This window comes from Hydra viridissima, unplaced genomic scaffold, assembly GCF_058129835.1.
Source record: "Hydra viridissima isolate aposymbiotic clone 2 unplaced genomic scaffold, HvirCarnegie_v1 scaffold_13, whole genome shotgun sequence".
NCBI lineage: Eukaryota > Metazoa > Cnidaria > Hydrozoa > Anthoathecata > Hydridae > Hydra > Hydra viridissima.
In genome coordinates, this window is record NW_028324312.1 from 5,148,697 (window position 1) to 5,162,575 (window position 13,879).

The 13,879-nt window shown below is 30.2% G+C and overlaps 3 protein-coding genes and 1 pseudogene across 4 annotated transcripts; 1 reads left to right on the forward strand and 3 right to left on the reverse strand.

The window, feature by feature from the left end:
* The first annotated feature begins 222 nt into the window (after window positions 1–222).
* On the forward strand, window positions 223–2,589 carry LOC145195076 (uncharacterized). Its single transcript, XM_090070871.1, has 6 exons — window positions 223–357; window positions 698–819; window positions 970–1,077; window positions 1,155–1,478; window positions 1,690–2,222; window positions 2,341–2,589. The coding sequence occupies exons 2-6, from the start codon at window positions 756–758 to the stop codon at window positions 2,398–2,400; spliced, it is 1,089 nt and encodes a 362-aa protein (XP_089926997.1). The 5' UTR covers window positions 223–357; window positions 698–755; the 3' UTR covers window positions 2,401–2,589.
* LOC149880147 (uncharacterized) lies at window positions 1,527–8,654 on the reverse strand. Of its 2 annotated transcripts, XR_016446432.1 has the most exons (3): window positions 8,404–8,654; window positions 4,498–4,555; window positions 1,527–2,115 (listed from the first exon to the last, which is right to left on the reverse strand). XR_016446432.1 is itself a non-coding variant. In XM_090070872.1 (2 exons), exon 1 carries the CDS (start codon window positions 6,327–6,329, stop codon window positions 5,952–5,954), a length of 378 nt encoding a protein of 125 aa, XP_089926998.1. In that variant the 5' UTR covers window positions 6,330–8,034; the 3' UTR covers window positions 1,527–2,115; window positions 4,498–5,951. The 2 variants fall into 2 exon arrangements, 1 of the variants encoding a protein (XP_089926998.1); XM_090070872.1 differs by lacking the exon at window positions 8,404–8,654 and having other exon boundaries at window positions 4,498–8,034.
* Window positions 8,655–10,223: 1,569 nt separating this feature from the next.
* On the reverse strand, window positions 10,224–10,592 carry LOC149880148 (uncharacterized). The gene has a single exon (XM_090070873.1). The coding sequence runs from the start codon at window positions 10,525–10,527 to the stop codon at window positions 10,369–10,371; it is 159 nt and encodes a 52-aa protein (XP_089926999.1). The 5' UTR covers window positions 10,528–10,592; the 3' UTR covers window positions 10,224–10,368.
* Window positions 10,538–13,837, reverse strand: LOC149880149 (uncharacterized; annotated as a pseudogene).
* Window positions 13,838–13,879: the final 42 nt, after the last annotated feature.

A 13,879-nucleotide genomic window follows, 5' to 3' on the forward strand; every position in this document is an offset into this window, starting at 1 on the left:
TTTGAACTTTTATTATGTAATATTAGTTTAAATTTTAAGAAAAGCGCAATTACAAACATTAAAAAGTGCATGTGCGAACAATAAGGACTCCAAGCATTTTTACGCCTGAAATATAAGTTTTTTTTAAAAAGACGTTCGAAATGATAAAGCTATAAATGAGCTATCGTCTTTTAAAAAATTGCGCGAAAAACGAATGAATATCATTTTAGCCAATCAAAATTTTTTTTAAAACGAGCTTATATATTCTCACTAATCTGCGTTTCTGTTTTTACGCGGCGTAATAAGATTAAAATTAATTCGAAACGCATTTGCTTCCTGCCTAGAACAAGAGAAAAACAAAAGTTGGTAAGGTTACAGGTAAGTTGAATATGAAGTAAAATTTTCTTAACAGAATATTTTTATTTTGGTATTTTCCGAAAGTATGATTAATTAGGTTTTAAATGTAACCTTTTTTGAAACGTTAAGAGACCAATAACTTTAATGAAAGCATTGAGCATTGATCAACCGTTGTAAAGACGTAATGTCATTTTCTCTATTTTATAAATATCTCTTTTTTTTCATAAAATTTTATTCTTTGTAATAAACTTTTCTTTCTTAGTTAAAAAAAAAAAGCAAATTATTATAGACTTTTACCAACAGAGAAACATTGCACCGCATAATTTAAATTATTAGCTGTGATTCAAATAATTATTTTTAGGAAACTAAATACAACGTATAAAAATCGGGCATCTATACTTTTGGTTTTTTTTACCAAAATGTCACATGAAATGGCGAACATTCACAAAGAAATCCTTATTCCAAACCGCGTATGCGTTAGAGGTACCGTAGATATTGTTTTTTCAATAGTGAAGTGTTAAGGTACCTTTTGAATGTAACAGGTTTTGTTGTTGTAAACACATTTCCCATAAGTAAAGCCTCACTTAGAGGTATTTGCATTAAAGATGTATTAATCGGTAATTATCTGTTTAGGTTTAGAACCATCAACAAACGAAGAAGACTTGCATAATATTTTTTTCAAGTTTGGGACAGTAATTGAAACAAAAATTATTCGAGACATATGCAATGGGGAAAGTTTAGGTGCCTAATATAGATTTTAAATATTTAAATATATTTTAAAACTATCAGAAATTAAACACTTTTTGTTTTCATTCTAGGTCTTGGTTTTGTCACTTTCGACAGTCAGAGAGTTGCTGAACACGTAGTTTCTACATGCAATACAATGGAAATAAATGGAAGAGAAGTATCCATACTTCCAGCGAAAATTCAGCGAATTAGGAAACCTAAAAGTTTATTCTCTAACAGCTACTCTTTTAATAAAAATATACCTGATTATCCAAATGATAATTATTTAAGTCCAAATACCTCAATTGCATTTTCTCACATGCTTCCCTCATATCCTATGGAGCATGAAGTATTTTATACCAATACTGGATGTTACCCTGTAAAGAATCTTCATAAAGATCGTTGTTATAATTTGGGTAAGGGCTTGACGGAAAGTTCTGCTATATGTGAAAATAAGTTTAATAAACCCTTACATTCTTTTTAAATATAAAATAGCATGTTAGAAAAATGCAAATAATATATGTAGATAAAATACCAATCTGTTGAGTTGATTGCATTGGAATTAGAATTCCATAAAACCAGCGCGTGCTATAATTACTTACAATTTAATTAAATGTATTTTTTTAGGAGAAATTCATCATCCATTTGAAGTAATTGACCATGTATATAATCCAAACTGCGTTGTCCCAGCCTACATACCTCAATACGGAACACAGTTCTTATCTTTAAATGGACACTCTATGCATAGTTCACCCACGCGCAATCAAGTTTATAATCATATTATCAATAGATGTGAAGACTTCAACGTTATCAATGGAATGCCTTTACAAAATGGAATTCCTATTTTTTCTCAAACAACTCCATCAACATCTGAGCATTCACGCCGAAGAGTGACAAATCTTGTGAGTGGAACAAGCTCACCTTTGAATAGCACGAGATTAAATTGCAGTTCTCCAATAAATCCATCTTTTGTGCCTTCTCCGTCCTATTATCGAGTCCCGATGGCCAACGTTGTGCCAAGTGAGCTAAACGTTGCAGAAGAAAATGCCGCACCTTTAAAAAAAGAAAACCTGGCTTACGCTAGTTTAGTAAATTTTAGCAAATGTTCCTCTAAGTGCTTGAATGTCCAAGATGCACTATCGAGTGAAAAACCTCATAAGGTTGGGATGCATTATTTTTATTTCATAAGTTAGCCTATGATTGCGTGTTCCTCTCATAATAAAAAATTTGAACTTTTTTTTATGATGTTTTATTTCATAAAGGAATTTTTTTTTCTAGGAGCAGATTTTTTTTGTTGCTACAGCCCCCGGAAAAGTTAAAAGAGTTGTTGTGAACTAATATGCAGAGACCTTTTTTTTTTTGAAAATCAAAAACTTTAGTTTATTTTTTTAGATTTTTGTCTTTATTTTTTACGTTTTTTTTATATAAAGATTACCTTTATTGACATTTAATCAACAAATTTAAAAGAACGTTTAGCAAGGGTTTTTATGTGATGTAAATTACCATAAAAAATTGTATTTTTATAACTTAAATATTGTTATTAAGACTTTCTTTGCTTAAATTTAAAATTTATAAAACGTTAGGCACTCTTTGCAGTCGTCTCAGTCGTCTTGTGCTAAATCTATAGGTCTTTAAGTAAACATAAGAACCTTTACAAGTTTCGAAACTTTATTGATTCGAACGTCAAGTAATCTTTTGTTTCGTTTCTTATTCGAAGTTCTTTTTTAATAAACTTTATTTAAATGTGATCCTTCTTAAGAATGTATCAAAATTAATAGTTTTATCTTTTTTGTGTTTAAAGTAAAAATTTTTTTTCAACACTAACAATAGTTGCTAAATTTAAAGAAATTAACAAACATTAAACGCTACGAAAAAGAAACAGACTTTCAAGATTTATTTTTAAATTTGAAAGTTCTTCCCTTGTATTTTTGCAACTTTTTCGATTATCTTTTACGTACGTTGTTATGCGTACGTAAATTAACCTTTTTACGTTTAAACAATGCCTACACTTTCTTTTTTTTACTGATTGACAGAAAAAAATGCTCAGTTCTGTGCTATGAGGTATGCCCACTGATCTCTATAATAACTGGATAGCGCATCTCTAATATCAAAATTGACGCCAAAATCGCCATATTGGAAAGCCCCAGAACAATGAAATCTGATATGTGCGATAAAGCGATAAAGCGATAAGCCGAAAAACAGAACTTAAAGCTTACGGGATTAAAATTTTTGGGGCTTTCCAATATGGCGATTTTGGCGTCAAAAAATAAGAAGTTTTGCACGGAGTTGCGCTATCCAGTTATTATAGAGATCAGTGGGTATGCCGGGTACTTTTGTGACATGAGAATGACATAGTTTAAAGATATGAAAGCAAAGCCATTTTAGTTAAACAAGTTCCAACTTTGTTCTAAGTAAAATGTGTTAGTACGCCATAACAAAAAGAGCAATACGCCATAACAAGAATACGAGTACCTTTCTAAATCACTTGTCAAGTCTTTTACTGTTTTAAACGTTTTTTTTTCAATATAGATAGAATGATATTGCTTATGTCAAATCCTAATCAAATCCAATTATCGCCTATAAATTCGTTAATATGCAACCGTATTGTTTAACCGTTTATATATGTTATTCAATTTTATTATATATACTTTAAAGCTCAGCTAAAGTTTCAAAAATATATTTATAAAGAGTATATGAATTAGTATTATTAAGTAGATTTCTGTTTGATCATATGAGCTTAAATTTTTACTTTGAAATTAGTTTTCCTTGGATAGTTTTGTAAAAGTAGTATTGTTTATAAATTGTCTTGCTGCAAGAGTATCAATCATTTTCAAAATTAAAAAACTATTTCCAAATGGAAACCCTAAAATGGTTTAAAAAACTATTTCCAAACGGAAACCCTAAAATGGTTGAATCAACAGCTTCTGCTAAGCTTGGTTATTTTATTATTTTTTTTGTTAAATTTTTTGTTCCTAAAATTTGTTGTCCCTAGAACAATGATGGGATTGCATCCTCGCCTCCTTTTTTTCGCCTCCTTTTTTGTAAAGTCTTTTTTTGATAATTAAAAATTCGAATAACTTTTCTTTAACACAAGTTTCTTATTTAAAGGCTTTCAATGTATTTCAAAAAAACATCACCTTATTTAACACAAGTTTCTTATTTAAAGGCTTTCAATGTATTTTAAAAAAACATCACTTTAACACAAATATTGAATTGCTTTTAAACTTGTTCCCTATTGTTACCCTATTTTTATCACCTATGTAATAAAAAAGCTTTAAATATACTTTTACAACGGATGGTGCTAATTTATGTAATACAGACATGTCTGATATCTGCATGAGATAATAGAGCAAATACGAAAGACAAATTGTAAGGTTCCAGGCTTGCTTTGATAAAATAAACAGAAATGCATATTTTTTACAAAACGTTACTTACACGCTTTACTTGGTGAATTGTAAATGTTGTATGATACTTTTTTGAGTTGCCTTCAAGTCTAAAATTCAAGAAACAATCAACAAGTTCAAAAAGAACTTACAAACAAAAGTGTAATTGAGTTAAACCCCACCTCACCCCCACTGGAGCATGAATTCACGCTTTACAGGGGAACTGATATACAGCATTTTTAGATTTGAGAACATTTGCAATCTCACTACTTATTCCGAAATATGTATTATTACCACACTTTCGTTGTTTTGGTATTTTCCTTGGTGTTTTATTATATTAAAGCTAATATCACAAATAATCAACAATAGCTTAAAAACAGATGATAAAGTCGAATGACCCTTCAAAAGGGGGAAAGAGGCTTGTGGGGATTTCACCTTGAGTGAAAAAATTATGGTGGTCTTTGGAGTAGGTCAAAATTAGGGGTGGTAAATTAATCGGTATTTTGAATTAATCGATTAACGATTAATTTTAGCTAAACTAATCGATTAATCGATTAATTTTCGATTAATTTTTAAAAATTTTTACGAGTTTCAAAAAGTATATTGTTACTCATTAAGGTTTTATTTCTCTTTTTTCGTCAGATATAATCTTAAAAAACATAAGTTATTATTAATATTAACATTTAAACTAGTTCGTTACTTAGTAATAAACAAACAAGCAGCCCTAAAACGTCTTTCTGCTTCTATAGAAGACGGGGGAAGGCTTGGAATGGCGTTTTAAGTCTTTTATAAAGCGCATGGTCTTTTTCCAGTGCTTTCAAATACTGACACTTTACGTTTAATACAAATCAAAATTTCTTGAGGGGATGAATTACAAGTCCTTTAGCTGTTCCTATTGATGAAGTTGTAGGTGATAGAATTTCTGCTTGTTCTTCAGCTTTAGTTTTTTTTCTCATTGGTTCCATATTAGAAGTGGATTTAAACTAAGATGCTGCTTCTAATTCACTATTCCTTAGGTTATCATCACGTAGAAACAAGCATTATACTTCTCTTGCTGTTTTAACAATACCATTTTTCTTTGGGTACTTTAAAAGATTACCTGGTGATTCTGAATCTGACTTACAGTCACCCGGATTATCTAAATGGCAAATTAATCCAACAATATTACAATTTCTTCTTTTATTAATTCTCTCAGGGACAACAGTAAATAAATTTTGACCTTTATTAGTATTTTGCTCTTTAAGATTAAAAACAAAATAATTTTTTCAGATTTCATCAGATTACAGTCTTTATTTCCTAATGCTATAAAACATAGCTCTACAATATGAAGAGCCTGAACAATATCAGAGATCTGTTTTATTTCTTCTTCTTTTAAAATCAAATCAGTTCTGGATATATCCACAAGAGCTTTTCCAGTAGCACTTTTTAATTTCAAGAGTCGTTTTAACATGCTGATTTGAGAACTCTATCCTGTTTTAATATCAGAATAAGCTTAAGCTCTTTTCCTTAATCGGCTTTACAATTGTTTTGAAGAATATCATTTTTAAGTGGCGATTTTCTAAACATCTTGACTTTTTTACGAACCTTTGATATAAGAATAGCATAGGCCTCATTAAACTGGGTTCCCTCATCAACAAAACTATTATTTTCTTCATTCCAGCATTCTTCATTCCAGCATTCTTCATTCCAGCATTCTTCATTAACATCATCAGGATCAGATTCACCTTCTGCATTTTCACCATCCTCATCATTGATTAGTTCTTCTTCAGTTGTTTCCATTGCTGAACTCTTTTTCTTATAAAGAATATCACATACTGCAAGATAAATCTCATAGCAATTGTAAAGTTGGTGAATAACCCCCATTTCTCGTCCCATTTTCTTCATAATTGAAGCACCATCAGCGATACATCCGAAGATATCAATGGTCAGATTCAATCCGGATTCTTTTCGACCAGGCTATTTGTACTACCGCACTGAAAGTACTGTACAATCTCTGTAATTCGAATTTTTACGGGGAAAAATAAAAGTTTGAACTAGAGAGATTTTCGAATTATAGAATATTGACTCTTCTTAATCGCATTTCACGGTGACTTTACATTTAATCGAATTACGGAAGTTTTGGAATTATGGAGATTCAAATTAGAGAGATTTTACTGTATATTATTTGTTTACATTTCATAGCGGTACGAGGTAAAAGTTTATTGTGAAAAAACGCCGAATTTTTTTGATTTTTAAAGCGGCTTTAAAAATTAAAACGCTTGAAACGATTTTTAAAATTATTCGATTAATCGTTTGGAATTTAATCGATTAACGATAAAGCTTTTTTAATCGATTAATCGATTAATCGTTAATCGGTTACCACCCCTAGTCAAAATGTAGTTTCACTTGACATGTATACTGCAAGTTCTAAGACCATCCATTCATCAAAAAGAAGATAAACATCCATAAAGCCAACTCCGTTGTAAACAAAAAACACACGTGTCGATTGCCATGTTTAAGATTGCAATGGACAGAAAGGGTTTGACTAGGGTTTCTGAACACTGTTGAACAGTAACAGTAAAACAGTGTTTTTTTTTAAAAAACAAAAACAAAAACAGCAAACAACTATTTTTTAAATGACTGTTTTTTCAATTTTTTTTATTAAAACTAAAGCGACAAAAATTTAAAACTTGAACTTTTTTCATGCGTTCGCATAAAGATTAAATTCAATTTCAATATCATAATAAGTTTTAACTGCATAAAGTTTCATTCAAGCCTTTGAAAACTTTTAAAAAAATTATATTTTTGAAACTTTTAAAGAATTATAGGTTTTGCACATACAAGAGGCCTTAGCTAAGTGCGTGATGCTATTTCCGTAAATGTTCTTATGTATAACATATACATTTACTTCACAGTTTTCTGTAAATTAAGTCTTCGTATTATGATTAACAAAATGATTTTTATTTTTTATTTTTAGCAATAATGTTCAGATTTTATATTGATTTTAAAATCAATATAAAATTGGAACATTATTGAAAAGAAAAAAAAGGCACATTTGAAATACAGCTTGAATTAAAACAATGAAACCTACAATGTTTCTCCTGTTTGTAAATTTTTCTTAAACTGAAGCTAATGATAATGAGGGTATTAGGTTTGTATTTAAATGGTAAGTATATTCAATTAAATGGTCAGTATTATTTTGAATAAATGATCTGTTTTATAGTCATATGGTCAGTATACGGTGATCATTACCCACGAGAATGCCTGCACAAACAAAAAAACTCAGTTGATGTATGTATATCCACTGCACCTATCCCTAAATCAATCGATTTATGTACATTCAATTCGCCTACCCCTAAATCAGTAGATTTATATACACATTATTAAAAATACTGACTACTTGATTATTTTTATACTGACCATTTAACTAATCATCTTACTAAAAACGTCTATTATAAGTATTTATTCATACTTTAAATAGCATATTGCAAATAACTTTACTACAAACACTGCCTTGGTTTTTAGTTCATAAATTACATAAGTTTCAAACTTATGTAACTTATTTAACGAAATGCACCACGAGAAGGTAAACCATAGGACTTTACATTTCATATCTTTTGATTAAAAAAAAACAAAAACACATTCAAGGGTTGAAAAAATCTAATAAAAACGAGTCACTCATGTAAAGAACGTCATTACTTTAAAAACTGTTTTGTTTTTTTTATTTACTAACAAATATGGTTCGCTCATCTTTTTTTTTTTAATGACTGTTTAAAAAAAAAAACAAAAAACTAACAGAACGTCAAAATATATATCTATATAATTATAACTAAATACTGTCCGTAAAATCTAACCGATCTATAAAAAAATACTATCCATAAAATCTATAAAATCTAGATAATACTATCAACACTTGTATCTAATCCATATAATCTATGTAATACATGCTGCATAAAAAGTACGCTAAAATAGCTATTACCTTACATAACAGGAACAATACCAATATCTTGCTTTTAAAAGAGAATCTTCCTTCTGGCCTACACATTTTCTGTGTGATCACAAGAGGCATGAATCGCATGCAATTGTACTGCCAGTTTTATTTCCCACGTTTGTGCTTTTCTAGCATAGAGTGCAAGGCCGAATGTGTTGATTTTTTTAGCGTCGATTACTTTATGGACAGATTTCCATGCATCTGAGGTAAAATATAACTTAATTGATGAAAGAAATTCTAATGCACATTCATCAAGAATTGAGGATGAAACGCAATCTGGTCTTTTTTCTATAGAACTGCTATAAACTAGAGTGCCAGAAAGAGCTTTCTGTCATTCTAGTTTATAGCAGTCCTATAGAAAAAAGACCAGATTGCGTTTCATCCTCAATTCTTTATGAATGTGCATTAGAATTTCTTTCATCAATTCAGTTATATTTTATATTTTATTTGATAAATAGTTTGGTGATAACTTCTTTTAGTTTTCCATTAAAATTCTCTAAACGGTTATTAGCGGTGTTCATAAAATTTGTACAAGCATAATTTATCCCAAAAACCCACTCATTACGAATGTTGTTCCAGTTATCATTAAAATATTTCAGAACTATGGTAGGTGCTGAAGAAATAAATTTCCCATAAAAATCATTGTATTGGTCCTCTGATATTGCATAAGCTAATTTCTGAATGAGCTCAAGACATGATGTTTGTTGTCTGCTTGTGATCCCAAGCTTGATAATAGTAATTTCACGACTGAAAGTTCTTAAAATAAAAATTAGATTATTTTATTATTTATAAAATATATAAACTTTTAACACTAGAGTTTTATATGAATCATTACATAAAACAATTGCATGAGTTGGACATTTCTCATATTGTTGTTTCTCCATTATACACTTCACCAACAGTTGATGTGGCAGCAACTCCCTTGCGGCCTCTTCCCTGAATCAGTGGACGTATGTACAGAGATTTCTGCTATCCCCACAAAAACAAGTGACAACATATTGCTGATCTAACTATATTAATTGTGCAATTTTAGAATTCATTTATTAGCTCAAGTTACCTAAGAGTGTGAAATAATTTAACCTACTAATAATTTAAAAAAAAGAGTTTATTATTGTCAATAATTTAATTTCAAGTATAAGTTATAAAAATAATTTATTTGCTATGACAGTAACTTAGCTAAATAAAAGAGATACCAATTAAATAACTTCTATGCTATTCATATAAACTAAAATAGTAAAATATAAGATGCATCTGTAACTGACATCTTTGAACATCACTGGAGGACCATAGGACTGTCCTGCAGAGCATATTCCCTCCAGTTGGAATAAGACAAAAGAATTTCATGTTCAAAGTAACAGGACTGAGGAATTTTTTTTTTTCCAAATGTTAACTTCTTTAGGTGCTCTAAGTCACCACAGTATAGTTTAAAAATGTGACACAAAACAAATTTGAAATGTTTTTTGGGGGCTACTTATCCATGGAAATCAAATATACTTACTGCATAAGAAAAAAATCAAACCTCAATTATGCAGAATCCTCATTTGTAAGTAAACCTACAGCAGCTACTTCACTTTCACTTGTTTAATGATATCAACATTGATTAAAAATATTTCAAATCAAATATACAAATTTATTAAAAAAAAAAAAAGCAAATAATGAACAATTTTGCAAAATATATTGATAGTATGTACTAAAAGCAAACACAAAATATATAAAGCAACATAATAACCAGCATGGCCGCCGAGAGAAAGGGGGTGGGGTGGGAGTGGGGTGAGGTGGACGGGGAAGATTCCCGGGGTCCCGTGTGTACAAACAAATTTTAAAAAATAATTCTCAAAAGATTTAAATAGTTTTGACTTTTAAAAGATTTAATTAACATTTATTTTTAATTTTCAATGACCAGAGCACGCTTCTTTTGGTCCTGGGTATATAATTGATCATAATGAGGGCTCCTTAAGAAAACTTCCCTGGGGCCCGAAATTTCTCTCGGCTGCTATGATAACCAGCACTATCTTCACAAAGTATAATATATACAGGCAGTCGAATTTGTAAAAGTTTATAAGTTGCATCTATACATATGAACTCTGGGTATGCATTGTATGCACTATGCATAAATGTGTCTTTGAAAAAAATCCTTTTTAAATTACTTTCAGAATCTGTTAAAACTTCAAAATTAGCATCTAAAAATAATAATTATGTTTTTATATAAATTCAATGAAACTGTAAACATAAGAGTACAAAATTATTTCAGAGATTACTTACTATATTTTTCTTTTAACATTATAACAAAGGTTCCAATATCATTCCAGGTGTAAATTTTGTGAGATAAAGCAGCAATATTAGATATATCTCTAAGAGTTATTATTTTGCTTTTTGTAAGGTTTTAAATGAATTAACTCTGTAGCTTTTTGAATAGTATAATCCAGGAGTCTTCTTTGATTAGACAGGTGTATACAGAGAATCTGAATTTAAAAATAAAGATCAACCTGTGAAAAAACAATTGGGTAATAAAGAGGAGTATGAGAAAAGAAATAAATATGTAACTTACTTCAGATACTTCATGGTTATGTGTTTTATCTATATCTTGTAAAACTAAACACTGTCCATCTTCTGACGCTTTAAAATGCAGGTAGAAAGGACAGTTTTTTTTTAAAGTTCTATAATAATAGTTATAATCAGAATCCAAAATATGGTCAATTTTAGATATATAATAATTTTCATTGAAATAAAATCATTAGCAAATAAAGCCACCTTAAATATGAGATTTTTGAATTGAAATTTTATGGGTGTTTTTAAGTTTTTTACAGAACAAAACTATCTCTAATATTTCAAAAGTTATAAGAGTTTTAGTAACACCCTCTTGAGTGAATATTTTCAAAAAACAAAACAAAACAAAACAAAACAAGAAGCCATTAAGCTTATCTTGAAACAGCCATTCATAGCTTTGTTTTTTTTAAAATTTTATGTAACTAACCTAGGGGTTTTATGTTACTAAACTTGAGGTATTAGGAACTAGTTGTATGTAACTAAACTTGAGGTATTAGATATTTTTGCTAAAGCACTAAGTGATGATTACTTGCAACATCTAATATTGAATTTTATAAGTAATAGAAATTAGTGTATAGTAGTTGGTGAATTCTATTCAAACTGGGTAGACCTATTAAGTAGTGTTCCTCAGGGTCCTGTAATTGGTTCTGTAAATAGTATTGTTTCAGTGTTCATAAATGATATCTCTGAATTGGTTCAAAAAAATTGTAATTGATTTTTTTGACATTATCCTGTAAAAAAACAAACAATAACTTACGAACTTTTACATTTTCTCTCGCCACTATCTTTAAATTTTTGACCACCATGCATACTAGGGTGTCCCAAAAAAAAAATTACCAAAGTCCTGGATTAGTCAGATATTCCTTTCAGCGCAGTCATTGACACATTTAATCGACTTCAAAAACCTTTTAAATATATATAAAATGTCTGACTGGCATCTCCACTAATCCACTTCTGCACCTCTTCAACAGGGATCTCACATACCTTGAACAAGATCCAGCTCTGGGGACCTACCAGCTCAGTAAGCTCTGTGGACCTGATAATAACCAGTAGCTTCAATTTCCCCATATGAAACTGGTCAGGGACATCACACTTGACTAACTTCTCCAACATTTTCTTCTTTACCTCATCGTCAATATCATCATCAGCTAGGGACAGAATAAATAACTGTTCTGGTAAATACCAAGCATGCCGCTGGTAAATACCAAGCATGCTGGAAAGAAGAGCCTGTCTAAGTTTTGGGTAGTGGTCCCTTATGTCAAACGATGACTTAAAGGCAGCCAAGTAATTTGAAGTCGACTTGTCCACCATACAGGATTTTAAGAACCAGGGCCCTTAACATACAGAAACAAAGAATGCTGGTGTCTTTACCATCTTCTTCTCTTTCTCATTCATCACCTGGGCTACCTTCTCAGTCATCCTCAGGGTCAGCAGGTATAGAGCATCTACCATGAACCTTTAGAACAAATTATTATTATCATCAAATATGTAAGAAAAACTTGAAAATGTACTTTTCCCTAAACACAAAAATTATTGATAATATACTATAACTGTACCTGGCTTCATGGCAGGCTCCAGGTTGATAAAAATGAAATCCTGGCACATCTCCACCCAAATTAAAGACAACTAGCTCACAAAATTTCTTGTAGTCCCCACTGTTAAATGTCCCTATGGTCAGTGCCCTCTTGCCAAACTCCAGGGCCTCCTTTGGAATGTTGTAGAAGGATGATCCAACCTGTAGCTCATTCCAATCAAACCTAATGATCTCCTCCATCTTGTCTACCTCTTCCTTGATGTGTGGCCAGGTTTTCTGCAAAACAAAGGCCAGGTTTTCTGCAAAACCAGCCTTGTTCCACACATCCATTACAAGAGAAGTAACACATTTATGGTTGGGATCTTTACAGGATCTACCCTTGCAGATAAGGTCTTTGCCTGGAAAACTTTGAGGAAAAGCTACAAAAGGTTTTATAGATTTAAACTTTAAAGCCTTGGAAGATTTGATAAACTGTAGCAGCTGGTTGATAGGTTACTTGAGAAGAAACAATAGACTTCTGGATTTAGTCTGTATCTTCCTCTTTTCTCCTTTATTCTTGTCTTTCTTACGATGTTGGTCCATTTTAGAAATTACTATTAAATATTAAATTATATAACACACTTTAATTTATCTATTCATTCAATCATTCATTAAACAATTATATTATTCATTAAATCTTTTTTTAATTTTTAGCAATGTGTAAAATACATTATGTAGCATGACAACAAAAGTAAACTTATATGTAGTACATATCTCTAAAACGTGTGATATGATCAAATTGCGTAATTAAATTTACCTTTTTAATTGACCACAGACAACTTAAATTGATATTTAATCACACTAAAACTAATAATAACATTATTAAACTAGGGGATCATCACTAAGTTTATTAAAAACAAAATATAACATCAGAAAAATTTAATTACAAATTTATCAAACATTGAAATAATGGACATTTATTTTTAAAAAATCGTATTTTTTAAATTTTACAGATATCACTTTTTAAAACTTTTTTTTTTTTCATTTATTTTTAGCCTTAAGGCACTTCAGAGAATGGGAAAAACTTGAGAGGTATCCTGAAAAAAAAAAGTGTGTTTCTGGGACACCCTAATGTATACAACAATACTTGATGAAATAGTATTTAATCTGAGATGCTATAACAGCAACTTTCTTTGGAACAGATTTTCTAGCAGCCTCAATAGTTCTAGCATCTCTAATCCTTAACTTAACAAAATTAGTATCTTCATATTTTTTGATAGCTTCTTTTAACAATACAAATGATGAAATAGATTCAGAGGAAGTAAAAGCGATTGCCATTTTCACTATATGCTATATAACACTTCGATTTATTTTGACACGTGAAATTCTTCGCCAATGAAACGG